Source organism: Nyctibius grandis, chromosome 9 (genome assembly GCF_013368605.1).
Source record: "Nyctibius grandis isolate bNycGra1 chromosome 9, bNycGra1.pri, whole genome shotgun sequence".
Lineage (NCBI taxonomy): Eukaryota > Metazoa > Chordata > Aves > Nyctibiiformes > Nyctibiidae > Nyctibius > Nyctibius grandis.
The window spans coordinates 14307836-14335192 of record NC_090666.1 but is presented as its reverse complement, the minus strand read 5'-3'; the positions used below and the strand labels follow the sequence as shown (position 1 = coordinate 14335192).

The following is a 27357-nucleotide window of genomic DNA, read 5'->3' as shown; positions in this document are numbered from 1 at the left end:
ATACAAAGGTTAATAAATGTAAAGGAAAAGACTGCTGTAAGCCAATCTTACACTCACTGTTCTGCAATGTAAATGAGTGCAGTTCAAATTATTTCTCTACTGAGGGAAGCAACAGGTAGCACATAAATGCAAACCACCTTCATTAGGCACATTGTCATGAGTATATTAATCATGTCAAGAAGCATTGCTGAAGTTTCCTTCAGTGCAATTTAACATACCTTACTTTATTAGGATACACTTAATTTCACTGTTTTCTCCTAATTATCATTTATGATGACCAATTAAAGCATTTGTGTGTGTTTCAAAGCAAATTACTTCTGTAATTCTGGTAGCTGAAATCACCACTCATCCAGCACTTCTGTCATCTCATTCCATCACTGTAGTATCTTTCTTTGCCCAGCCTCTATTAGCATTTTGAAGAGAAAAAGATTGGATAGCTAGGTATAAAACCAGGTCTTTTTACAGTGTAGAGAATAAAAAGTGGGTTGGTTCCCCCCTCAGCTGCCCTGTTATACAGCCTTTGTGTTTTTTTCCTTGGAGCGACAAGCATAACTGCCAGAAAAAGAACATAATGAAGAAACAGAGGCCTTGGGCATTACTCTCATACTGGGCTCAAAGTCGTGTACAGTTTAAATTTAATTTCCTTTGGTCAACACACGCAATAAATATAAGTACACAGCTACTTTACCTTTTCTTTTTCCCCCCTCCAAACCCTCCACATCAGAGGTCTGTCAAGAACTTTTCAAAAGATGGCATAACAGGATGTGCCATGCCATATATGATGTTTCCAATGTTCATGAATAAGCCCAAACCATTTTTAATATTCTAAAAATCAAACGTTGAGGGCATGATCTTTTCTCAGCCTTTCACAATAGAATTGTGAGCAGTTCATCTGACTGTATCCGTTATTTCCTAGCCTCATGTATATTAAGATAAGATTAAGGTATCTGGAAGTTAGCTGGAAATTCTGATTACACACAACGCTTTTGCTGTGGAACTCGGGGCAACCAGCAATGGCTAAGCAACATCTGGGATCACCAAGCTATGTTTATGAGGTCCTTCATCTGCGGATTACCTTGGGCTCCTGGAACTAACGGTACAAGGCTGATTCCTCAGAAGCTGCTGGAAACTCAACCGCAGGGCAATGGAATTTGGCTTATTTTCTAAGGAAACATATGTTATTTACATAACATTACTTTGACATTATAGTAATGGCTTCCAGAAAAATGCCGATAATTGCAAGGATGAAGAAATAAGTCTGAAGACACTGCTGCCTTTTAGAACAATTATAATTTCATTAAAATAGGAACATAACTTAAAGATAGATTTTATTCTCTTTGATGATTTACTCATGCAAACTGCACATAAAAGAAAACAGTACAGTTTGTGAAACATGTCAAATGTAAAGACCCCAAATGCTAAGTACAGAAGTAGTGTGACATACGTCTCAAAATGGAATCCATGGTAGTACGACTAATAATTTCTATTTGCTGAACGCAGATTTTAATGGTTCTTTTTCCAGCCCCACTGTCAAATTCATTAACTGTTTACATATCTCCTATACACTTATGTAGACTTATTTTACAAGCGCGACAGTTTTGTTATAAAAAAACTCCACTTATATAAATACGATTTAAAAGCCTTTGTGTTTAGGAGAGCAAATTATAGTATAATCACTGAGGCCTTACCTAGTCCACCAAAACTACAATGAAAAGTGACTGTATAGCTTTCTTGCAGAATTCACATTTTGTGCCTTTGCAATTAATTTCCTTCTCACAAGAGGTCCATTGTATTTCACCACCCTGGAAATGTTCAATAACTGTTACAGCTTTTAATCTTGAAATTGGGAAAGTAAGACTTTTAAACACATGAGGTTATCAACTCAACTTTCTTAGTTTTAAAGTACAAAATATTTAGAATCCCTATTATTTTCATGCTTAAAGCCCTGCAATGATACATATATGACTTAGATACTTTTGTCCAGTTTTCATTATAGTATGGTTGTATATATAATGTAGAAATCATGATTTTCCTCTGGATCAATTACATTTTTAGATTTAAAACTGAATCAAATAGAAACTTGATGGCACTGACACTTAAAAACACACAATATAGTGTGGAGAAGGAAGAGCAAATGAACTACACAACCCATTATAAATGCATTAAATCTTTGTTATATACATAATGGAATCCTGCTTTACTGCCAGTTGCTACTATGCATCTGTTTTTTGCTATTATACAAAGTTTTCCGACCTGAAAGCACACATCTACTTTTTTTAAACAACTTAATCTATTGTAAAATATTGTACTGTATTTTGAACATGAGTACAGAATCAAAACAGATAATGGCACATTTAAAAAACTCAATATCCTACGGATGATTGGATAATGAGAAAAAGTGTACCTACAATCATCTCATCAGAAACAAACTACATCATGGAATGTTAGTTATCCAAGTTCGCACAGTAAATAACATTTTAAAACTGCAATCGCCTATCAGCCAGCATCACATTGAAGGCATCTTTAAACATTCAAGCAAAAGACTGCTGGCATTAACTACTGAACCATTCTCACGCACACACCACACACACCACATTATAATTACATTGTTTCCAAGATACGGTAGATACTGATTTTTTTTTTTTTCCACAAGAAAGGTATCAAAATTTTTGCTACTAAAAGATGACAGTGCTTACACAAGAATTAAGTACAAGTTAGCTTGCAAATACAAGACAATGACAAAAAAAAGTCTTGAGTTGTCTGAAGAAGGATTTTAGGCTTTTCTGGCATCCAAAACCATGAGTAAACTCCTCAGTCTGCGACTCAAAAATCCACAAAATATCAGCCTACTTTGGAATACTAAGTATTCCGTATTTGATAACCCTGTATTTTACAATACGCTTACTGGTTTCAGCCTAGCAACAAAGGGTAGTTATAGATATCTATTCTGACTGGAGAAATAAAGCTCTCCTCCTCCCAGAATGAAAGTGTTGGAGGGGAAAAAAAACACCTGACATCAATAAAAAAAAAATCAAATCTATTTAGTAATGATCCTCATCTAGGATACGTATGTGCATAAAAGTACTGTATCTCGTATACTGTACTGGCCCTATTAAACAAATTAAAAACCCCAACAGTTAAAAAGCCAACCAAAATGCTATACATAAACCAACCCAAATGTTTGTCTCCCAATGTTCTTCCTCTCATAATGTGCAAATCAACAAAAAGGCAAAAAGACTAAAAGCAAATTTACTGTTACTGTCTTTCTCTTGCCTAGTGCTTTATGACCTTGCTAACGTTACAAAGTCAATAGGGACTATGCAGAACTTTGGTATAAAAATGTCACATAATATTACTATCACAGTCTTGGGGATGACCTTTAGTAATTCACCCCAATGTTTGTTGAAATAATACCAAATTAAAAATGAAATAAACCACATTGTACTGTACACACACTTTACACATTAAGCACAAAAAATAACTAGTAAAACTAATACTTAAAAAAAAAAGTCTTTTGCAAAGAGACTAGAACTGGTGTTCTGTCTCAACTTCACCCGCCAATCGTTAAAGCCAAATTTAAGTTGGATTTTTAAAAATTAATAAAATTTTAAGCTACAATTTCTCCTAGATGGAGACTGGTCTTTTGTTGATTTCCCTTTAAAGTCACAAATGTAAATCTAAGAAACTGATGAAATGCAAGTTTTTAATCAACTTCCTGAAGGCTGCGACTGGGAGGGAGGCGCCATGACGATCTGGGGAAGCACCGGCTCTGTGCTCTGGTCCGCCATCTGGGTGAGAACGGAGGTGGCCACCGCTTCTGCCTTGGAAGTTGAGCTTACGCCGTTGGAAGTGCTGACAGAACTGTGCTGAATAGCCTCTGTGTGTGGACTGCTTGGCACCGATATGTCTTCCGAACTGTCATCCTTATCTGCAGCTGAAGAAGAAAAATTCATTTATTTTTTTCCCCAGAATGCACACCACCACGTCCCAGGTAACAACAATCATCCCCTACGTAATTAAAACTCATGGTGTAATGCAGCACAAACTGCAAAACAATCTTATTTTCATTTTTTAAAGAAAATACTACTTTGTAAACAAAAAATATGGACTGCAGTACAGAATAGTCAGGAAACATGGACATTTTCACATCTTCAAACTGATGATTAAAATTGTCCAATTTCCTGCCTGGTAAATCAGCTGGTGGGTACTACGCCTAATTGTGATGATGAATGCTCACATCAATAAGCACTATTTCTACATTAAAAATGCTACCAGATCTCCTAGTGCTATATGAATTTGCTTTAGATTTTTAACATATGCTATTTACTATGTTTGCTTAGTAATCAAATGAGAATAATTCTACGTTCAGTAATGAATACTTGTGATCACAAATATAATAACTGAAAAAATACTATTTACACCACTATATTAATTGGACAATACTTCCACAAGTTTTCAACCCACATTCTTTTAACAGAGTAAAGTCCAGTAACTTCTTTAGTATACAAATGGCTCTCAATAAGATTTAAAATTGTTAAAAAATATTTTAAAAATATCTTCTGTGGTGCTCTCCACAAAACTGAAGTGAATTACCCACACAGTTGCATCATTTTTTCTCATGACAGAGGGTAAACAGATTAAAAAATAATTCTCATTGTGCAAAACTAGAATTTACAAAATGGTCATGATTTAAAACGTCTTTCTTGCACAGACATCCTAGTCGTGCTAAAATCATTCTTTTTTTTCTAGAGCTGCAAAAGTTAGCCAAGGCATTGTGCAAACACTGTCAGGCAAAAAGCTGAGCTAAAGACTGAAAAAAAAAAAAAAAAGGAAAATAAGCCTACTGTTTTTTCACTCAAAACTACAAGTATGAACACTGAATTTAATTATAACTGTTTTGTACCACTTTCTGCTACTTAGTGTTTTCAAGTATTTTTCACAAAAGTTTTATACACTGATTTAAACCCAGTATACAGATGGAATACTGGAAGTCCCTTTTAAAACACTACCGACTATTGTATAACATAACAATATACAAAGATACACACAAACATAGCCAGAAGCAGAATGAACTGTTGCTTGAGACATAGCAACAGAACAAAGCTTGATTTTCTCTAGACCTGCCTTTGCAATCCCTTTTGCTCAAGATTGGCCTACAAATCCGAAAGTTACCGAGGGGAAGAGAAGGGATGGGAAGGGATGACACTAACACTAAAACACGAACACCACTGTGGTATCATAGCCTCATTTCCATAGAAAACCAGGCTAACAGCAGCAACTAAAAGGAACACTAAGCATGAATAAACAATGATGAAATGAAGTTTACAATGTACTGAGCTTTACATGACATACTAGCTACGGGTAAGAAAATTCACTAATAAGCAAGTCAAGTCCCCAACATAAAGATATCTGAAGCAATCCCATGCATACTAAGAACACACTCCTCTTCAAAGCTTGAAAACAACAGTTCTCTTATCGAGCGCTTCTGGAAAAGAATGGTAAGGTCAAAAAGCAAACCTGCTGTATTTCTTTCTAAGAAATACTGCCTACACAAACAAGGTAACTATTTCTCTTATACCTCTACTACAAGAGCATGGACATAACCGCTTGAAAGTATCATAATGTTCTTATCCACGAGGCCAACTATTTTACAGATACTGCATTTTCTCAAACACAGATCTTTCACCCATTAAAGGAGATAAGAGACAGATGATATTGAGCTAGGTAGGTCTGCTGACAATTACCACGTATCCTAAGGTTACATGGTAACTGTATACAGCAAGAGGAAGAAAATTAAAATACTTCTGAAAGACATTTGTGATCCTTAGTAGGATTTGCCCATTCAAGAACAGAAAGAGCATGAACGAGTGCCAACTCAGTTAACACTATTCAACAGGACTTCATTTTTGCTACACCTCTATCAAGACCTACAAGAACTCATGTAAAAACAATAAGAAAGAACACATGCAAACTTTGTTAAAAACAGAAACTCTAGTGCCACTTCCTGAAAAATACTGAATTACTAATTATGAGAGTAGCATATTCTTCCCCTCAGACAGAATGAAATGGCAGCAAGTGGGACGACATGTATCAAATACAGTCTCCCCGCTGTAACACCTCCTCCTCCTCCTCTTCAGAGCTGTTGTTACTCTCCTATGAATCTGTCTTCCTATTATGCTTCTTTCGCTGATCCCCAATTTCCTTTTTGGCCAAATCCTCCTTATCCTCAAGAACAATGGTTAGTTTTAAATGCTACAAGCCAGAGATAGAGAGGAAGTAAAGTAGATAATTATCTTTCAGCCAGAGAAGGAAGGTCTTCCATTGTTCTGTATCCCTTAAAATGTATGTCGTTAACTCAAAAGAAATGTCTGTAAAAATATCACAGTGGTAAAGAACATGAGAAAGGCTTGATTTTCTGCTTTTTTGATGGGCTCAGGAAGACCATACATGCAATGGAAGAAACAGTTATGAGAATACTTATGATCACCAATGTACAATAGAAGTTTTCCTATCATTGAGCAGATGAACAAACATACTGTGCTGAATAGACAAAAGCACATGATTTTTCAGATGCCAGGGGCTAGAGGGAGGGGGAAGCTTAGAACAGACAGGTGATTATATAAGATACAGACCTAACACTAGTTTATGGTAATAAATTTTACTGGAAGTGTAAATCCTTGCAATAACTACAAAGTAATATTTAGAAATGAGGTGCCACCCTAAAGAAGAGCTTCCTTTACTTCAAAATCCTTCCTTATGTAGCCCTAACTTTACAGGAATAGCAGCCAAAAACTAAATACAGAACTCCATCTGAAGAATTAAAACCAAACAAGAAAATCTGCTCAATGAATACAGAAGATACTTTAAGTCACCTCATTTACAAAGGTGACTTGTTTTCTTAAGCCTGAAGACTGGGAATAAAGGACAAAGGCTTTTAGAAGAACACAGGCAAGTCATATTTAAATTACGACTAATTTTTTTCTTTTTTCTTAGTTGACCAGACAATTGCCAGGCACGGGACTGTGGTTTCAAGAGTGCAACTGATACACAGCAGAATCATAATGTAGCTAACAATGTAGAAAAAAGCCTAGGCATTTCAGCTTTTTAATGGCTCCCTCAGCTTTGCCTCAAACCAAGGAAAGTACATTGTCCAAATTAAAAATGAATCTACAGAAGTAACGTGTACATTAGAAGGCTGAAAATTTACAGACCTACATCACATGAACTGTCCTGAAGGCTACACAGTTCCTAGACAGGCTGCGTCATGAGGAGGAGTGAGCCATTTTGGTAATGGAACACGTGTGCTGGACTGAGCTATAGAAAAGATTTAAAAAAATACCAAACAAAGCACAGAGGAGACTTTTGAGGATGTACTAAAAAGTACCCTTTTAAAGTAGTCAGACATTGCTATTATTTGCTTCTTAGCATTGCTTACCAATAGCTTTCAGTAAGGTAAGCAAACAAAGGAGGATTTCAGTGTTCAGAAAACCCACCAAAACCAAAATGGGAGCGAGTATGCAAGCACTGACATGTGATCCAGAACTCCTTTCGGTTCCCTGATAATCACTAGAAAGGAAGCCTCATGGTAATTCTCATCAGGTCATCCATGACTATAGAGGGACTCAAGCCTAGAAACGTTCATTTCCAGTGAGGTGGCCTTTGTGAATATCTCCTGTAGTCACTGAAGGACTGTCGCCTGTCCAGGACAGGCTGTAGGAACATAGTGGTTTGAGTGGTTCGCATTATTTGAGCTCTGAAACTGGTTAGTCACCTTCTACCATTTCTTTAAAACTAACTAGAGAAAGAACACAAAAAAACCCATTTAATACCACCTACATTGCAGCCTCTATTATCTTCCTTTATATTCAGTTTTGTACAAATTTTCTTCAATATTATCATGTCCTTTTGAAAACTATGAAAAATACTTAAAACACCCTTTTCATTTTTTTTTTTTTTTTACAGCTCTGATTTTCACAACACATTTTCTTCTCACAAGTTTTCACCTTTTTCCTGCTCCAAGTCCAGAAAAAGCCTGAGAAAATATAGGAATATTGCAGAAGACTTTTAGAAATAATCTAGTATTAGAAGAGCTAAAATGAAAAATAAATGAACAGCATTTAGATTTCTCCTACGCACGGCACTTCCTCCCCCCCCGCCCAATGTTTAAAGATGCACTCAGAACCAATAGCATCCTTCTTTGGGAAATAAAAAAGTTTAAACTGGCTGAAAACTTAAACATTGCAACAGAAATTAATCCACGCTGTCTCAAAGTGCAATAACAATTTTTCTGGTTTCTCTGTCCTGATTACACCCCCTTTTGGAGCAGGCACAAGACTTTTTAAATAAGGAAAATACGATCCCAAGAACAATCTTAGAAAAAGAAACGGGTATGTGCACTGTCGTGCTTTTCACTTGGCACGAGAAAAAATGTGCCTGGGAAATCCAAAAGATCTTAAAAGATATGTGAAAGTAAGTGCCAAAAATACCCTGAAAAGCAATAGATATTTGTGCCCATTTAAGTGCATTGTACATGAAACCCCATTAAATGTGGACTTAGCCATTAAAACACGATCTGCATGGTATAAACTAGCACTGTCTCAGTAGTGCACAATATTCAGCACTGCAGGAGCTCTGTAATCTGGTGTCTTCAATTTCTTCCACAGAGACAGACTGCTAAACCACTCAATACTTTGTTGAAGCAATTCAACAAAGATTAGATTATTTGATGAACATAATATGTTTATTTAAAAATACTTTATATGAAAACAATTTTCATGAACGTATTAACTGAAACCATTTCTTCCTCTCATAAATTGGACTGTGGGTATGTCACTTAGCCAACAAGCTTTCCTAACAATATTCACATGGAGATAATGTGACAAAATCCTTTCAGAGGGATGGCATTACAGCTATCACTCATGTTGAACTTTGACTTTCAAGAGACTTTTCAAGAAACTAGGTGAGCTATCCTTCCCATCTCCTTGCTTATTATTTTTTTTTCTAAAATGTAGGCTTTTTCCACTGACTAGTGTTTTAGTTCTTACACGTTTTGCATTCTTCAGTAAATTTAGTAAATTTTCTGAGGGCAGAAAATAAGCATTACTATACAGGCCGTTCGTTAATTCTTCAACGAAGAAATCCTTAGCATGTAATTAGTTTACCAGTTTCAGACTTAATGTTTAAACATTTTTCATGACAATTCAGGAACACACATCCTCAAAACATCAAAATTCAAGAAACCTACAGTTTGTTGTCTTTTTTTTTGAAAAATCTTGCATGCATAATGTTATCCCCTAGCAGCTTCCGTATGAAATGATGTTGTTCTGTCAGATGGGAGCCATAATGGCCTCATCCCTGCAGCAATCATTGTTAATATAAATCCCAAACATATTTCTATACTGTTCCAATTTACTCCAAGATGCTATTTTCCGTCTTGTCAAAATGACTGGAGATCAAAGGACCAAGATTTATAAGCTCAAAACTGACAAAATCAGTATTCTAAATATATATGGCAATAGAGGGTTGCTAAATCTCCTGAATCTTTTAAATTAAAAAATATTGCCCATTCTGATGAAATTGCTTACAATGACTACAAGTAAAGATGGTGGCCATTAAGTTTTATCGCAAGCACCTGAGGATCTGTTTGCATGCAATACAAAATGTTCCTTTATTCTCCTGAATTACTGACACTGGCAAATTAAAATGAAGTGGCTACATATGGCAGAAACAATCTTCACATTTACAAATATCCTGAAATATCACTAAATCATAAAAATGAAAGCTGTGGGTTATATATTATGAATGTTGCCTAATGCATTCCCAGCTCAGTTATTTGTAACAAATTTGTGTACAATGGACAAAATTGGCCATTTATTCTACAGCAGCAGCAGCAGCTGGTTCTGGCACTGTGTATCCTATCCAAAAATGAAGTTACAAGTCAGGAAAGCATAATTAACCTTTAAGATGCTGGAAGGATGAAAATCAAATGAGCACCTTTAAGTAAAAATACGTATTAGAAAAAAAATGCTACTGAAACTCTCAGTATTCCCTTCAGTATTAGAACTGCTTTTTTAAATACCTTGTTTATAGAAAAGTAGTTGCTTAATGTGGAAATCAAAACAATCTAGAAGACATTGTACAGTAGGAGCCATGAACCTGCATCTGATTATTTTAACGGCTTGACTGATCCTGGATGTTATGGTAAATGAGGACAGCTGTTACATTACCTCTACCGAAATCTCATTACGATGAAGAAAAAAAAACCCACAAGGACCCTTCACTGTACTAGGCTAAGATAAAGTATAAAAAATGGTTTATCATGTGCTCTTAATACTTTAATCATATTTTCCAAAGCAGGTGTAGTAACCGATAGTCCTTAAATGCTAATTATCATATGCATTTATTAAACCAACATAAAACCTTCAATGTTATGCAACACTTGAACTGAAAGGGCTTAGAAATATATTTCTAAACATCACATATTCATTCCTGTCTTCCAATAATCTTCAAGATTAAAAAAAAAAAAAAAAATCTTTAATGTAATTTTAGAACTGCATTTCTCAATTTTAATGTTCATTCAGTTCACTTTGGCAGTATTTCATTGATGCAGCCTAAGGCTGTAGGTAATGGAACATTACTCACTATGATAGCCAGATTTCTTCTGCATGGCGGTTACAGGGCAATCTTTATGAGCCAGAAGAAGCTGTTTCAGCTGTGCCACTTCATTTCTCAGCAGGGTGACTTCATTCTAAAGGAGAAGAAAGTTATGTACTTTACCAGGCTCAAACTACACACATTTTGAAGGTAAGTATTAAGTTTTATAGGATTTTCAGTTGTTCATTTAGGGGTAGATAAAATACAAGAAGCTTCCATTTGGTATATATTGCAAAAATGTATACATTTCTTTTATCTCAGAATATGTAAATATTAGCTGAAACTTGGCTAACTTTATTTTATGATCTTCTTAAACTAGGAAATGCTTTTTTGGAAAATACAACATATGGTTTTCAGTTTGCAGATGCAGAGTCTACACATAGTCTCATTCACATGATCCAGCTACTGTAAGATTCTTCTGCAAGGTTTTGTGATGAATTCTCATCAGAGTAAACCTACATTTAACTACCCACATTTTAACAGATGCCACAGCCAACATTAAAAAAAGTTTAAAAAAAAAAAATCGGCCAATGCAGAATGATTTTTGGTGACTATAATCGTACTTGGACTTTGAAAAAAGAAAATCTCATGCACCGGAAAATAACTTTGTAAATGTCTGTTGACTTCCATATCAATTTTCTCTTTGGCAACCATACATAACTGTGTTGTACGAAGAAATAATTGATAATAATGACAAAATCCCGAAGTGTCAGTTTATGTCACTAAAGCGGATGATAATCTAAGAGACAGTACGTGCAGAATATAGTGACTGGGTGCATTTCCAGGCTGGGCCTTTCCACTATTGGGTGACCTTGAGCAAGGTCATTTTACTACTTTGTGCTTCAATGTCCCCATTTGTAAAATGGAGGACCGTGACACTTACCTTCTCTGTAAAGCAGTTTGATATCTATAGATGAGAAGCGCTACATAACTGCATTATATGTGACAATCCAAATTAAGAATGGTATGGCATTTTGACAGACCCATTTTCACTTTAAATAGTAGAAAAATGTTTACATATCTGCAGAACCAAGTTATCTGTAATGCTCTATGATACCTGTATCTTGTCACAATATATGCTTTTCAGGGGTTATTTTATTTTAAATATAAATCCTTTCCATTGATACTTGAAGTTACTTAAACTGTAAGAACCTTTGCACATTAGCATAATATGCCACACAACATAATCGTTTGGTAAATGCAAATGCAAGTTAAAGAAAAAACAAACACAGGAAAATTGGACTGGAACTAAAATTATCTGGAAAAAAAACCACAAGAAAGTCAACTTATTTACTTGCAAGCTAGAAATAAGGCAATGCAGTCAGAGAAGAGATGAATTATAACTAGAAGGATTACAAAGTAAGGAAAACTATTTAAGAACAGAATTTATTAAGTTTAATTACACTAAGTAACACAGTTTATAAATACTGTAACTAAAATACCAGATTTTTAAAAGAAAAGCTCCCCTTTGTGTCCTCTCTCTCCATTTAGAAGACAAAAAATTTCAAGCCTTTATACTTGCAAAATCCTCTTAAACCATTAAGGACTACTTTTCTATTCAGTCATTTTATTGTGTCAAATATTCCTTTTAGAAACTTTACATTTAAAACAAAAGGAAGAGCTAAAAGAAAGCAACAAATCTGACTTCACAAACATTTCTAATGAAAGAAAAATGTGATTGCAAACAAAAAGGGTTGCAATGAAAAAAAACCCAACCAAAAACCCCACAAAGTCTCTACCAGCTGGCATTACATGTCCTGAAATCTTGGGCTGTTAACAGAGCACACTACTCCTGCCTCCAGCTCTCTGTCTCCTCTTAGTTCACCATGTTATTTACTAGAGGAGCCACAAACCTGGATGCCAAGCAGGCAGCTGCACAGAACTGACAGAACTAGGGGAAAAAAAAAGTGCTGATGTAGTTTTGAGACACCTCTTTATAATCTACAGAAGCAACAGCATCCATGAATAATGAAACATACTTCTGGTAGTTTAAAGGAATGTTGGCAAACTAAGTGATCAAATCCGGAAAAGGTTTTCAGAAGTTTTCCACCTTTATCTCCCACATTTTAAGGAAGAATTTTATACACAAACAGCACATATAAGTATGAAGTCGCTGTTTATCAGTGTAAGTAAAACTAATATTCGTAAAACATTTTTGAAAAGGCAGTTTATAGATTGTCAGTTGTATTATAAATACTAAGAATTTTGCTAACAGAAATAGAAAAAGCAAATATATTATCTTACATTAAAGCAGATTTGAAAAAAAATGGAACAGCATTCCTATACTAAAAAAGTTGAGGCATTCTCATTGAATACATAGGTAGCATTGTTATTAACACGAACACTGTGTGACAACGGTGCTATATGCAACGCACAAATCATTCCCGAAAGTAGAACAGAGTATGTCTGCTAGGCACATGGTACATGGAATGTCACAGAAAGGCAATCCATGGTTGCAATTTACATATTACCAGTAAGAACCACTTCTAACTGGTAATAAAGGGGGATTGGTAGAACCAACTCTCATACACATTGTAGTTTCTTACCATGTATGTGACAATAGCAAGTCTTTCCATGTTATTCAAAACATGTTAACATGTGGTGGTCATTTAACATGGGGTTAACATGTTGAAAACAAGCTAACAAGAAACACATGGAATAAACACTTCAACAGTTGGCATGAAGAAAGATTATTTTTGAGTTTTTGCCCTGGAAAGGTCCTCCTCATTAATGAGATATCAAGTCAAGCGTAGGCATCAACATTTCTTTAAATAAGCATGAAATATACCTCACGTGCTGTCTAGAAGAATTTTTATGTTCCCACATTTGAAAATGTGCTAACATTAGAAAGCAGGTTTCTGGGGGACAGCAGATCTATTTTCACCTGCACTCCATTTTTAAAAAGATACGTTCCCTTCTGTATTCTCACAAAGGCATAGCATGCAGTGTACAATATGTTCTGTATCTGCCTATTTCTCTCTGGATCCAAAATGTGTATATAATAGTGGGACCAGATTAACCCATACTCAGCAAAGTGTGGGACAATATTTATGAGGTGCATTTACCAAAACTATCATCAAAGACAGGCAGATGTGACTTATGGGGACAGGGGACTGCCTGTGGCTGAGTTAAACATTGCTCTTCCTCTTTCTTTTTGGACACCTTCAACAAGATACCTCTATATGGGAAAGGACCTCTACTTAAGGGCATTTCTTTCATAGTTTAGCCTTCCTAAAGCAGCTTCTTCAGCATTAGTACAAACCACCACTTGACTGCTGATCCTTTAAAACCTACACTAACCTTGTGAGGAAGGCAGGCCATTCTTCTACTAATACTTTGCCCTCTGAGGTTATTAAAGCAACAGGGACCAAATACAGACCATATAACGAACTTTGGCATCTGATCCTGCAATATGATTGAGCGGCCACTGGGAACACACTGTCAATACTTCCTTAACACCTGATACAGCACACCATCCCCTGCAGTATTGTGCAAGGCACAGAGGCAACACAATGTGGAATATAAAATTTAAGATCAATAAAGAAGTCAACATATTAGTAGAAAATACAGTCCACAAAAATCAAACAGTAAATAAACTTTAAAAGGTTGGAAGCATGAAAAAAACCTGACATAGCAGAGCCTATAATAAAGGCAGCCAACCTAACCTAAATGTGTTACTGGTGTGATGTAATTGATGGAAATTTTCCCTTAAGTAAAAATTTGAAAAATAGTGCTTAAAAAGGAAATTACATTCAAACATTTAAAAGTAGAAAGTAGTCAGACGTTAATCTAAAGAAAGCTGAAAACTGTGGAACAAATTATAGATCAATCAAGTAAACCTCTTCAAAATCTGTATGTACTGCTAGAGAGCTTCCAGTCTTAAAAACCTTGACCTTGACATTAGAAGCTTTGACGTAGACATTACAAGAAAGCTACTAACTGTGTTGAAAGAAGTCAGAATTGTTATGTGAAGCAATGCAATGTAGTCATTTTGATATTAACCTACTTTTGGAAATGTGACATCTCGGTAAATTCAGCTGAGCAGGTCATTTAGATATTAAACAAAATATGAACTACTAAACCCTAACACTCAGTCTATAAAACTGGACTAAGGCAAAAATCCAAACTTATTAAATTTACTATTAAATATAAAGTAAGTAATCATGGGTCATTACTGCCCACTATGCTGATCAGCTGTGTTAGCCTGTCAAGTGAAGAATTACTATGGAAATATAGGATTGATTGATATTTTCACATAAAGTACAGTTTAATTATTTCTCTGGCATTCAGTTTGCTTTACAAGTCATTCTGTTCTTCACAGTTAACGGTTTTGCTTTTGGCAGAGCGTAAGAAAATTCTTTTTCCTGAATTCACTATTACTGAGTTAACTCTTGGGAATATGGAAATCTTTTGGTTATGGTTATCATACTTACATCATTTTCAGCTATAAAAATTGGTATGTCTAAGTTAAAGGCAGTTCACATAATACCAAAAATTATTTTCACTAAGAAAATGGATATACAGCTGATGTTTTTTGTTCTTTGTTTTTCTTCCTATAGATCTACCTTCACTTGTTTCTTAGATTATTTAAGCTATGGTGCTGCATACCATTTTGTAATTAATGGGTTTACAGTGAGGACTGTGACTGCATTAAAGGAACACGTCTACAGATTGTGAACAGGTATGAGAAGACTATATATTTGCAAGCAATTTAACTAATGCTGGTGCACAGTATCATGATTCTCGGAACACAGGAAACAATTTCACATTGTGTACTTAGGTATGAATTTCTTACACTTTACAGTCTGGGATGCTGAATATTTTTAAAGACATGAAGCTAAAGATGACTGATACACTGTAATTTCAATTACATGATAAAAAGTCATGTCAACATACCCCACTTTCTTGTTGGTCAAGCTAGGACATTTTCTATATCAAACAGCATGAAAGAGCAGTTTTAATAGGAAGGAAAAGATCTATGAATCTGATTCAGTGAACAGCTCTGATGAAAGAACCAGAAGTGAAACTTAAAGATACCAAAATACTTTCCACTGCATTTTCTAAATGAATGCTTCATTTAGGAAATGACATCATTTTTCCTTTCTGTAATTTTCAAAATAAAGCTTTTAGACTTTTTATTTTGAAACAATACCTTGTGCCAATTCTCATGTGCTGCTGGAAAACTTTAAGAAAGTATGCTTTAACATTTAACAGTAGTTTAAACAAAAGGGTCATGGATTGTTCTACAGGGTTAAAAGTGTGCCCACACAACAACTTCCCAACAACTGACGACCTCAGATGAGGTGGAAAAATGACGGGCAACATACACTAGACTACCCTCTCACATTATACTTCCCTCACTATAGCATTTACGCACACTGAGAGGGCAGTGTGGGGAAATTTGCACTGCCCCTGCCTGTGCTGTACCTGTTCTGTGGACAAAAGAGGCCTTCAGTTTCCAGTGATGTCAATCTGGCACCTTTCACGAGCACTACATTCACTTTAAAGGAAAAAAAGTGAAGTTAAAAAGAACCAAAGGAAATCAACCAAATCTTATTTAAATAACTCAGGCTGTGATACAAATTGTTACAAACAAGATGTTTTTAGGGTAAGGCTATCACTTTGCTAATAAGCCTCTACTCCAACACATCTTGTTATCCTTGTTCAGTATCACAGTCTGAAAGTTATTTAAAATGGAACAAAGGACAAAAGGGCATGATTCTAAAGTTTACACATCTTGAAATGAGTATTCTCTTATATGCTTCTTTTACTGATATATGAAATTAATGCTGAATTTTCAATTCTGACCTGAGCCACCAGTTACAAAACCATTTATACTTCAGATTTCATGTGAAGTTCGAGTTCCATTGATCCAGGATCACTGTCTAAGAATGTAAAAACTTATACATTTTTACTTGAAATAAAGAGTATACCTGTAACTGGCCATTTAGCGAGCTCAGGTCCTCGGCTTTTTTCTCCAATGACTGCACCCACACTTTCCGTTTCTGTCGGCATCTGGAAGCAGCAGCCCGGTTTCGCTCCAAGAACTTTCTTCTTTTCTCATCAGGGTCTTCATTGGCAGCTCTTCTTCGCCGACCACCTGTATTTGGTGTTTGTGGCGTAGGCTGAGCTGGTGACGCCTGAAAACAGTAAAAAGTATTAAAGAAGTTATCAGTGTAATACTATTACTGACTTAACCTACAGCACTAGTATAAATACACACCACATCTTGAGAAAAGCATTCACAACATTTCTAAATACATTCAGGTTATATACGTTTCTTTTGTGGAAAGCTATGTCATTTAACTCTACAGCTATGTTTTAAAAACTTTTACTGTATTTACACTCCTTACCAAGTTACATTAACATGTAACATTTTAATCATGGCTCTGGCTTTGGTTTAAAATTCCACTAGAAGAAGCCACTCACTTCACAGAGTTAGATTTATATGACATTTGCATTTGGCATCTGAATAAAGCCTGGAAGCAATACTTCTTTAGATGGACTCTTAGACATTCTTTTACCAATTCTGACGACACAAGTATTTAGAAAAGGTAAACTTTAAAATAAACTCTTCACCCAAAACAGCTTTTAAAAGTTACATTTAGCAGGAAACAGATTTTCTACTTTTGACCCTTCCCAAATACCCTTCCCGCAAACCTAGCCACAACTGAAACACTACACAATTGTTTATGCCCAATATATAGAAGCTGTTTGACAAATGCTGTCAATCCTGATACTCACTGATCCCTGGATCTCAAAACAGCCATTTCCTACTTGTTGATGTGTTCCCCACCACTGCATACCAATTTCCCTTATATCCTCCCACGTATTATGACAGGATCAAAATATTTCAATAGTTTAAATTATACATTATACTCCTTCCATAATTGTATACAGACTCTAGGCAAAGATCTAATGAATTATGATAACAGTATAATGGATCTTAAAATCTTTCCAAGTGATAGGACAGACAGAATATAACTGTCTACATGACGTATTCACAGGTGCACCTGCACATTCGGTCTAGCACAGTAAGAAAGTTTTATTTTTAAATTAAAAACCCCAAACACGTATCAGTTGGCAAAAATCCTAGACAGCTAATAATGAAAAAACCATGGGAACTCAAATCAGCCTTTTAGGAATCAAACACTTTTTTAAAAAAAATACTTATTATAAAGTAACCACAAAATAAGCAAACAGCAAACTTTTCATCTTGAAAATTCTGCTATGTGGTATTATGAAAATATTATTTTAAAAACCTTAAGGTAATATGGGAGAACAGCAGCGTTAAGAAGGAGATCATTTTACAATGGGTAACCTTTTTCCTCTTTTTGCTCCAAACATATTTGTTCTGATACATTATTTGATTTCCGTGGACAGTCTAAGAATCTGAGAGCTTTCACTGCAGATGTGGGTCATTCCGGTTCTGGGCCAAGTATGTAGCCGTTATAAAATCGGTGTTATGCTATGAATTCTGAAAATACTCTTAGAAATTTTCAAAAGCATTTTGAAAACACATAAAACAAAAACATTCCAAGTTTTATTGAAGTAGAACAGCTGCAATCCTCCAGAATTCACTCATGGAAGTATCTCCTCCAGCAGAACTCCCACTTCCAGTCTGACTCAGAGGTCTTGCCCTTTATTACCCTGTTCTCACCTACCACCCCAAAGGGACAGCACACGGTTCCTAAGCTCATAGACCCCCTTTCAGTACCTGGGATGACACAGTACACTTAATCACACAGCTGAGATTCTTTGTATGGCAACCCTGAAAAGATCCTTCAAGCAAATTAACATAAGCATGATAACTGATGCAGTTAAAAAAATTTCTGAAGAGTGTTTATGATATAAAATATTAAACAGATGCAATATAAATACAAAAGCACTTAGTTTTTTCAAATATATATTAACCAGCTGTACAATTTTCAGTTACCACAGAACTTCCTCTTAACGCACTCCAGGAATCAGGAGGACTTAGTTCTAAAATTGAGCAGATAGCTAATACTTATTTTGAAATCATCATATTGGATAATACATTTTAGAAGCATTTAAGAACACCTAAGAACTATAAACATTTTACTGCTACATAACTATTGACTCCAAGAGGAGTCTGTAGCACATAACAACCTCTATTTTACAAATCAAGAGTAAAGAAAAAAGATTTCCTTTGCATAATAAAGAAGGGGGTGGGAAGTACATGTCCACTCTGTTGTCATACCGGTGTTTCAGTTGTTGAAGTTGCAGGTTGCTGTAGTGATTGTGGTCGTGGTTCCTCTGACTGAGTCCTAACCAACCCACTTGGATGTCCCTTGGCAGTATCTCCATTTGTTACCTGAGAGTGCTGCTGGGTCAAGGCTGCTTTCAATCTCTGCAAGCAGAAAAAAAAAAAGAAAAAAAAGAAAAGGAAATATTCTCTCATGTTAACTTGAGGAGTTATTAATGATTTATATTAGTAGTTATTTCCATTTTAGAAACAGGAACTCCAACTCTAAAATAGATGTTTCTTTTTATAGGCTTTCAACAGTGATCTAGACATACACCTACTGATATGTGACAATTTCTTGCAAGCATGACAATAGCAATGAGCTTTACATAGGACCTCAGAAAGAGAAGGGTGGTAAGCTGTATCGATAAGTAAACAGAAAGCCTCCTTCGTGATGAACTGTGCCCACAAAGAGATGACTGGAAGGCCATCAACAGTTGCTGAGGCTGGTATTACACAAGGCACAGATCAGAAAGAAAACCACCACACATGAGGGAAAATAGGTAAAAAACAGATCAAACTTCTTTCCATTTTAAAAATTCTGGTGTTCTCTATCCATTTTTAAATAGTTTGTTATGATTCCACTTTTTCATGGTCTTTACAAATACTCACCTCTACAATCCTTCTTATGAGTAATTATTATAGAAAAGCCAAGGTCTTTGCTGAAACATCTTAATAATGCACAAAACAGTAACAAGCTTCTGGTTGTATGTAAAGATTAGCTTTTATTTATATAGAAATACGCAAGGTAACTTACGACATGCTATTTTACATTACAAAATTGCTAAAAGGTTTGAAGTTCTTCCTTTATTCTACACAGCCACTATGAAGAACAGTAACTTCAAAGTTCAGCTGTGTATAATACATTCAAGAATTACTGACAACTTTTAAAGCATTTTCTTGACTATCTCTTGAAAATTATTTCACTCAATTTTTGGTGGAATCTATTAAAACTATAACAGATGATATACTCTATTTCAAAAAAATTCTTAATCTTAAGTGATAAAAGGTCATACTAACTTTCAGTAGATGCAACTGCTTGTAATTCCATATTATTTATTAAAATTTTATTAATATTGTGTAATTTATCATGCAGTTTTCAGCGTTACTTAAGAATTTACCTAGACAAATTGTTTTAAAGAATATTTTTCTAATGAGCACTGGATTTTTGAAGAATCCAATACAAGTTTAAGAACAGATTAATGACTTAATACATGACAGTTTATGACAACTCTGATAACTTTTATCATAATATTTTAGAATATGAACAAAGTATTGCCACAGTACTAGTATTGATAGAATGTCTTAAAAAATGCCAGAGCTAGGCTGCATTTGGCCACCTCAAAGTAAGCAGAAGACATTTCACCTATTTATGCAGATAGTCTCCATAAACTTCAGTATCCAATGTCTCTCAAGAATTAAGTCATTGGAATATAGCGACAGCTCTCTCCTACCTTGCATGATGATGGGCTTTCCTGGTTCATATTTTGCAATTAAAACAACAGATTGCAGATTACCTCCGTCAGAACTGCAAAAATCTTCAGGTCTGCAATATGGCAAGTTACATCAACTATCAAATCCACATAGTTGGTTGCAGCATCTAACCACCACCAGCAGATATCATACAAACAGAACCGAGAAACTCCAACATTCCTCTGCTGGCTTGCTCTTACAGAATATTTAGCCAGTGACTTCTGTCGTAAGTCTCTTCCATAGTGACTGCTCTACATTGAATTTAACAGCACACATTATCCCAAACAGGGACCATAAAAGCGTACATAAAAATTCGTTGTTAATGAAGTGCTGTTCCCCACCTCAGTTTTGTATCAACTTTGTAAGTTCCTTGGAATGAAGAAGGTGCTTTCAGCAAAGTACACAAGACAAATTTACAGTCATTTCCCCTGTGCTCAGCTCTAACAAGAGTTTAGGATAGCTGCAGGCATTAGGGCAGGATGACACAAATTTTTGAGATAACATGCCCATAATTCTTAGTATATGTACAGTACTCTGAAAATCCCAAGCCCTTCAGTAGTTAACTCTTTCTTTACAGCATTAAAACAAACTCAAGAATCAACTTGTACCTTCCTAATTCATCTTGGTAAAACAAGCTAACAAAAAAATTTCAATCCCTGTCTCCAGCTAAACAAGCACAGAAAGGCCTAAGTGCTTTCTAATTGCCTAAAATTACTAAAACCAAACTCTATGATCTAATTACAACAATTGAAAGGTTGATAAGATCATTTCCACACACACCCCTCTTTAAATTCTAACTAATCCTGGTCATTAAATGGTAAAATTTTCTAAGATACCACCAGGACTACCAGGGAGACACATCAGTCCCAAATCACTTTTTTAAAACTATTTTTTAAAGAAAGTAGCAAGTATTTAATGTTAATATGACAATTTTATCCAATATCCTTCCCATAAGTTATTAACATCTGATTTTTCACAATGTACTTTCATTTATCATCTGAACTACTTTAGAAGTATTTCTTGTATCATAATTTGCTGTTTCGCAGGATACGACAAACTTTCAGGAGTCAAAATCAAGAGAGTAGTGACAGGACAAATTAGTTGTAAAAAAGCAGTTACAATGTGTCTATTTTAACTTCTGCAGAGGTTTTAAAGGGTATGCTCTCTTTTATTTCAAGCCATCATACTGGGCGATTTTTTAAAAGTTACTGTCTCAAAAATTACTCAACCAAGTCATAGCAACTTGGCATATATATATTCCTCTTCCATTGCCATGAGAAGTAAAAATGATTAGATTTCATCCAACTCAAGTGTCTGAATATGTAAGTTCAGTGATAACAAGCTAACTTCTCATCTTCATGGCAGTGGAGCATAATCATTTAGGCAGTCAGTATGCGTATGGCCAGAGTGTCTGATCTACTCTGCTTGTGACTCCATGAGAAAATCTTGATGTAAGCAACCTCCATAAAAACACCCCAAAACAACAGACTCCATGAACTCCTGGAAACGCTTTAGTGTTTGCTTAAAGTCGGTTACTTAAAAAGTTTCACTAGCATTTCCATTTCCTTAGTGAAAGACAGCCCAAGTTCAGAAGATTTGGGAGATGAAACAAAAGTAATTAGGGTTTTATGTTTTTTTTTTTTTTCTTTAGTGTGCACATAAGGCAAGTAACTGTTATTATTGTCTAGCTCCATCCTTTCTACTTCTGCATCTGTGTTAAAGAAATATTTGCACAGTTAACCTAAAAAGAAAGGAACTTCACGCTATTAAATTTGTCTATTCTACATTTAATTTGAAAATAGCAGTAGAAAGTGAAGGAAATAGCACAATCCTGTCTACATTATAAAAGATCTATCATCAGGCACAATGGATATGCAAACAGTCAAAGTAGGACTTAACCTTCCCTATTGTAATGCTAACAATTAAACATTATAATTTTGTAAACTTTTAAGTACATAAACTCCTTTTGACAATTACATTGTTAAATGAAATGTACTATGGAAACAGAAATAGAAAATAGAAATATTGTGAAAATCTGTGGAATATCTCCAGGTTTTCACAAGGAGATATCCAGCTTATGTATTTAAAAGGTTTCATATTTTAGAAGGTAATGCTGGAATAAAATATTACATGGATGTCCTGCTTCCTGTGAGTAGTGAGATAGTTACCCCAAATACGATGAGAATCTCAGTTTTAAAAATCAATTAGTATTAGAATAAACGTATGTAAGCATTATTATGTGGGGAAACCTCATGACAACCAAGGTTTGTTTGATATTATTTGGTTATTAAAGGCAAAATAAAATTGGTATTTTCAAATAGCTTAATAGCTTTAAAAGTCTTTATTAGCAAGGTTTCATTGTTTATGTATATCCTTGAAAACAAATCCTCACCACATCTGTCAGAATTTGGTAGGACTAGATCATTCCATCAAGAGCTCACAGAAACAAGATCATATTCTCCAGAAACAATTTGTGAAAAACTCAGATCCATATTTCATATCTGCCACAAAAGCTCATCAGAGTAATAACCCTCCTTCTCCTGGGTGTTATCCTACCATCTGCCGCTCTATTACTTATCTTTATTTTGCAACTAATTAACAGCATAATCTTCTAAATTCAGCAAGTTAATTATCATTATTGTGGTCTTTGCAGCATCATCAGTCCTTATGAAATCTTGTCTCTCCACCCCCAGAGAACATATGAAAATGAAGTAGGTTGTGAGAGGGTCTGTTTCTTTAGAGTAGGCTCATTAGGTGTTTGCTGATTAGCTCGGCATGCAGAAAGACAGGTCAGAAGAATTCTGCTGAACACAAGGTCCCATGCCGGGCTCCAGCAAGTTAATGTCGGTTTCTGAACATTTGCCAAGCTGCCCTCTGTCACTTCTCAGTAGAAACCTCCTGCAGAAAGCCTACTGGTTGCCCACTGTGTGCAAGGTATTTCTCAGATTGTGACAAAAGGTTTTATATGGGTAGAAGGAGACAGAGGGAACCATTCAGTGTTAAAGCAATTTTTAAGTTCTTCAGAAATGTCTGCAATCCACGCAGAAGGGTCTGAACATTAAGCTTGCATCCACAAGCTGTACACTCAAAAAAAAGGACATTCTACAACTAGGAGTAACTCATGGCTCACATTTCATATACAGAAAGCATACATTACAGATCTCACAAAGCGATCAGAAGCAATTCTGCAGTATTTAGAATCATGCATCCTTATCTTAGTGAGGGAGTAGCTTTGTTTTGTTGTTTTGGTTTTTTTTTAAACACATTTATTGCATCTACTTCTAAGCCTCTCTAAAATACCACAGAACTGACTTATGCATTTGATTTGACTTAAGCATGTGGGACTTAGTTTCTTTAGCATAACAACAAATACGGAGTCATGTCAGAAAAACTGACAATTTATACCATTAAGTGTGCCACAGAGATCTGAAACTTGTTTTCACTCCTATTGAATGTCATTCTCAGTACAAGATACAAGGATATTTTCAAAAGAATAGCAGTAAAAGACAGCTTGTGTCTGAATAAAATCTCTAGTCATATTTCACTTCAGTTCTACAAGCAACAGGAGAAAAAGGATCCAAGAATGTTCAAAACCATAGAAACAGTGCCTTTCACAGGTGTGAATGGAGCAGCTATGTTCACTACAATAACTTCAATATTGGACAATAAAATTAGAATGCAATCTAATTTCACGTAATTATCCCACAGTACTGAAACACATATAGCACTGTATATGTCTCAGTGCTGAAGCACACACATAAGATTGTGCTTAACACACTCTTCCACTAAATTTCAGCTGTTTCAGTTGACAGCCTCTTCCAATAAAGTCACCAATCATAAGGATTTGGCTCACTGCACAGCCAGTTTTTAAATTTTTGTCTCTCATGGCTTTTATATAATTTTTCATTTATTTTTTTTTGTTTACGACTTTTTTTCTTTCCTCCCAGTCATTATTTCTTGCAGTGAGTATACATTTTTCAATCTGCTAACTCACTCAGTGAACCTGTTCTCACATGCAACTGTCCCTCTATGGAATTCATGTGATCGTTTAGTGCCAGGCAACTTTAACAGTAACCAGAGAAAAGAGCTTTTCAACAAAGAAAGAACAGAGTTCTAGAAGTGACAACTCAGTAACTCGCTTCACATAAATAACCAGAACTGCCGTGCTGAAGGAGTCCGACATTTCAGACTGAAAACTTCATCAAATATACAAATAAATACACAATTCTGATTATTATGCATTAAGCTTGGATACTCTAATCTAAGAACACTTTCAAACGTCGTAAGAGAGCCCATTTATGAACTGGGAAAAAAGCCTCCAAAAGCTGTCCATAGTGGGCAAAAAATACTCAGCAAGTATATTAGTTCTCTTAACACGTTTTAAGGCTTCTAGGATAGCTGAAGAAAACTTTTAATTGTGTTCTAGGAAGGCAGGAAGGCATCCTATACCCATTACCAAAGACATCTTCTGCCAGTTATTTTAAGCTTTAACTTTTAGAAATCAAAATGTCATGTTTGTTTTAGTAAAGTTCATTCATGTTTTTATATAAAAAAATATATGATACTTTATGTACAATTTGGTATATGCAGCTCATAAGGAGACAACAGGTATTCGTCAAAATAGAAGAAAAGTGTGTTGTTTTCACATTAATAAAAATTTAGAAATTAAGTTCCCCAAATCTGTATTTAAATAATTAAACTCCATAGCATTAGGAAATAATGGCAATACAACCTCTAATTTGATTTTTCTCAAATTAGTTCTCATCTTCACTTAAAAAAAAGGGAAGTCTACACAACAGTAGCCTTTTGTAAACAGGTAAGAGAGAAATTAATGATCGAGATGAGGAATGAAATCAGAGCACCAAGTGCTTTTCTTATTACAAAACTCTAAAATACATTAGTTCCTTGAAATGTCATGCAAGAAATGAACTGCAGAAACAGCCTCTGTAAAGAAAGGTACAAAGCACAAACGAAGGGAAATGCGTGGTTCCTGCCTTCGTTTCTGCCAGGTACTTCACCCAAAACATACGGAGTTGTGCCTTCGACACCGGACAGATCTATATCTGACAAACAATTTGGGGATATTGCATCTTAAAGTGACAAAGTTACTGCAAACAGTTCTGCAAGAATTTTAATCTCTGAAGCAGGTAGATCTGTGTCAATTAAGAATACCTTGAAATAGTATTGTCATACATATGATAACAGAAAATGCAGAATACCATATTAGGAAAGTATAGTCTTTGAATAAAAGAAAGATTCAAACAATGATGGCCAAAAGCATATATAACAAAACCCTTTGGAGATACAAAAAAACACGTTAACTTCTCAAGTTTTGCATCCCATACACTACTGAACTTACTTTTAATATCTGAGGAACAGCTGCAATGTTAGAAAACCATTCCAGCATGTTTTTTATATTTGCTACATATTCTATTTCTACATTTTCTAATGCAATATGAAAAAAATCCGAGAGACTGCAAGGTCTGTCTATAAAGAACAACAAAAAAATTATCCAAATAATAAATAACAAATAAAATAAAGCAACAGCCAAGACAATTCCAAAGATCTATAAAAATCCTGACTCCTGGGCCTTCTTAAGGGCCTTCCCTTAAGAAGGGAAATCACAGCTTCACCCCTTCATCCAGCTTTCTGTCCAAAAGACACTAAGAATGCTAGGCTGACAGACTTCACCCCAATATGAAGCAGAAATGTGGCTATGGCAGGCAAAAGGAAGTGTTCCCAGTGTTCTGCTAACTTAAACATACCAATAAATCCACAAATTGCAGTATACTGTTAACAGATGAAACATACACTGTGATGAAACATACAGTGTTCACTTATTAAATTTAATTCAGTGTAATAGCTTATATTTCAATTTTAAATGTGAACTATTAATGAAATGAAAAGCAAACAAACAGCTGTAAAACTAAGTATTATGTCTTCTGTTGGCTTAACCAGGAACACCAGTGAAAAATAAACCCGATTACCATACCTCTGTAGAATTTAGTATGTAGCAAGCAAAATTATTTTCAAGAGATACATGAAAAAGAAAGGATTTGGCATCACAAAGACTTAAATTTTAAAAATTAAATGGAACTTTACAGTTAATAAACCATCACATATCTGCCAACAACGCATCACATGGCATAGTGAGTTAGTCCTCCTCTTGGAAGCTTTTCTACATAAAGTTTCTCATTTAATTGCTTTTACTTCAGAAGTGGTAAGAAATTAGGTTTTTTATTTTTGTAAATAGGCACTATATAAAAGTAAACAAGCATAAGAAATATACATAATTCTGATATTCTTGAATTCTGCTCATGCTTTATACTAAGCGACAAGAAAGAAGTAGTGCACATACCCTTTTTACAGTCTCATTTAAAAAAAAAGATAAGCAATCACCGAAGTGCATATATTAGCTAAATTCTAATGAGAAGACTAACGAGACTGTTAAATTTTAAGTCTAATGATCTTTGTTTTTCTTTGCATCTGAGTGATTGCTTCTTCAATGTGAGATCAAAGTCTTCACCACACACATGTATTTCCTTTCCCCCGCTTAAAGCTTTGTAAGAGCAAATCACTCAGTAATATGCTTAAAAACCTAACTTCTTGCCCATCTAAAAAAATATTTGAAATCAATTCCTCCTGGATTTCACAAAGCAGAATTCAGTGTGTGAGTGTCCTGACTCTAAGGAATGTACAGTTTCTGAGGAAACAGTTCTTGTTTTTACTTTCTCACATTATTCTTTCCTGGATTTAAGATAAATTAATCTCATCAGAGCTGGTTACATTTAAGTATTTCCTCAGGTATTAAAAGATTCCTTTTCACATTCCTAGGGGGACAAGGATGCGCAGAAACAGACCTTCTTCGTTTCTGTCCCTCTCTAGACTATTTTAAAAGTCATCGTATTCAACAGAGGAGGAAAATGAAGGAAGACCTGACAGCATTAGGAAAAGTCAGTGCACTG

General features: G+C 35.1%; 1 protein-coding gene across 7 annotated transcripts in view; it reads right to left on the bottom strand.

The window, feature by feature from the left end:
- Positions 1-1271: 1271 nt before the first annotated feature.
- The window catches only part of ATF2 (activating transcription factor 2), a 51007-nt gene continuing 24921 nt past the window's right edge, over positions 1272-27357 (bottom strand). For all 7 annotated transcript variants that reach the window (XM_068407837.1, XM_068407844.1, XM_068407838.1 and 4 more), the window contains 4 exons: positions 18875-19024; positions 16587-16793; positions 10642-10747; positions 1272-3934 (listed from right to left, as the gene is read on the bottom strand). In XM_068407837.1, the coding sequence (XP_068263938.1) occupies positions 3708-3934; positions 10642-10747; positions 16587-16793; positions 18875-19024 (690 nt within the window). In that variant the 3' untranslated portion in view covers positions 1272-3707. The remainder of the gene's footprint in view (positions 3935-10641; positions 10748-16586; positions 16794-18874; positions 19025-27357) is intronic.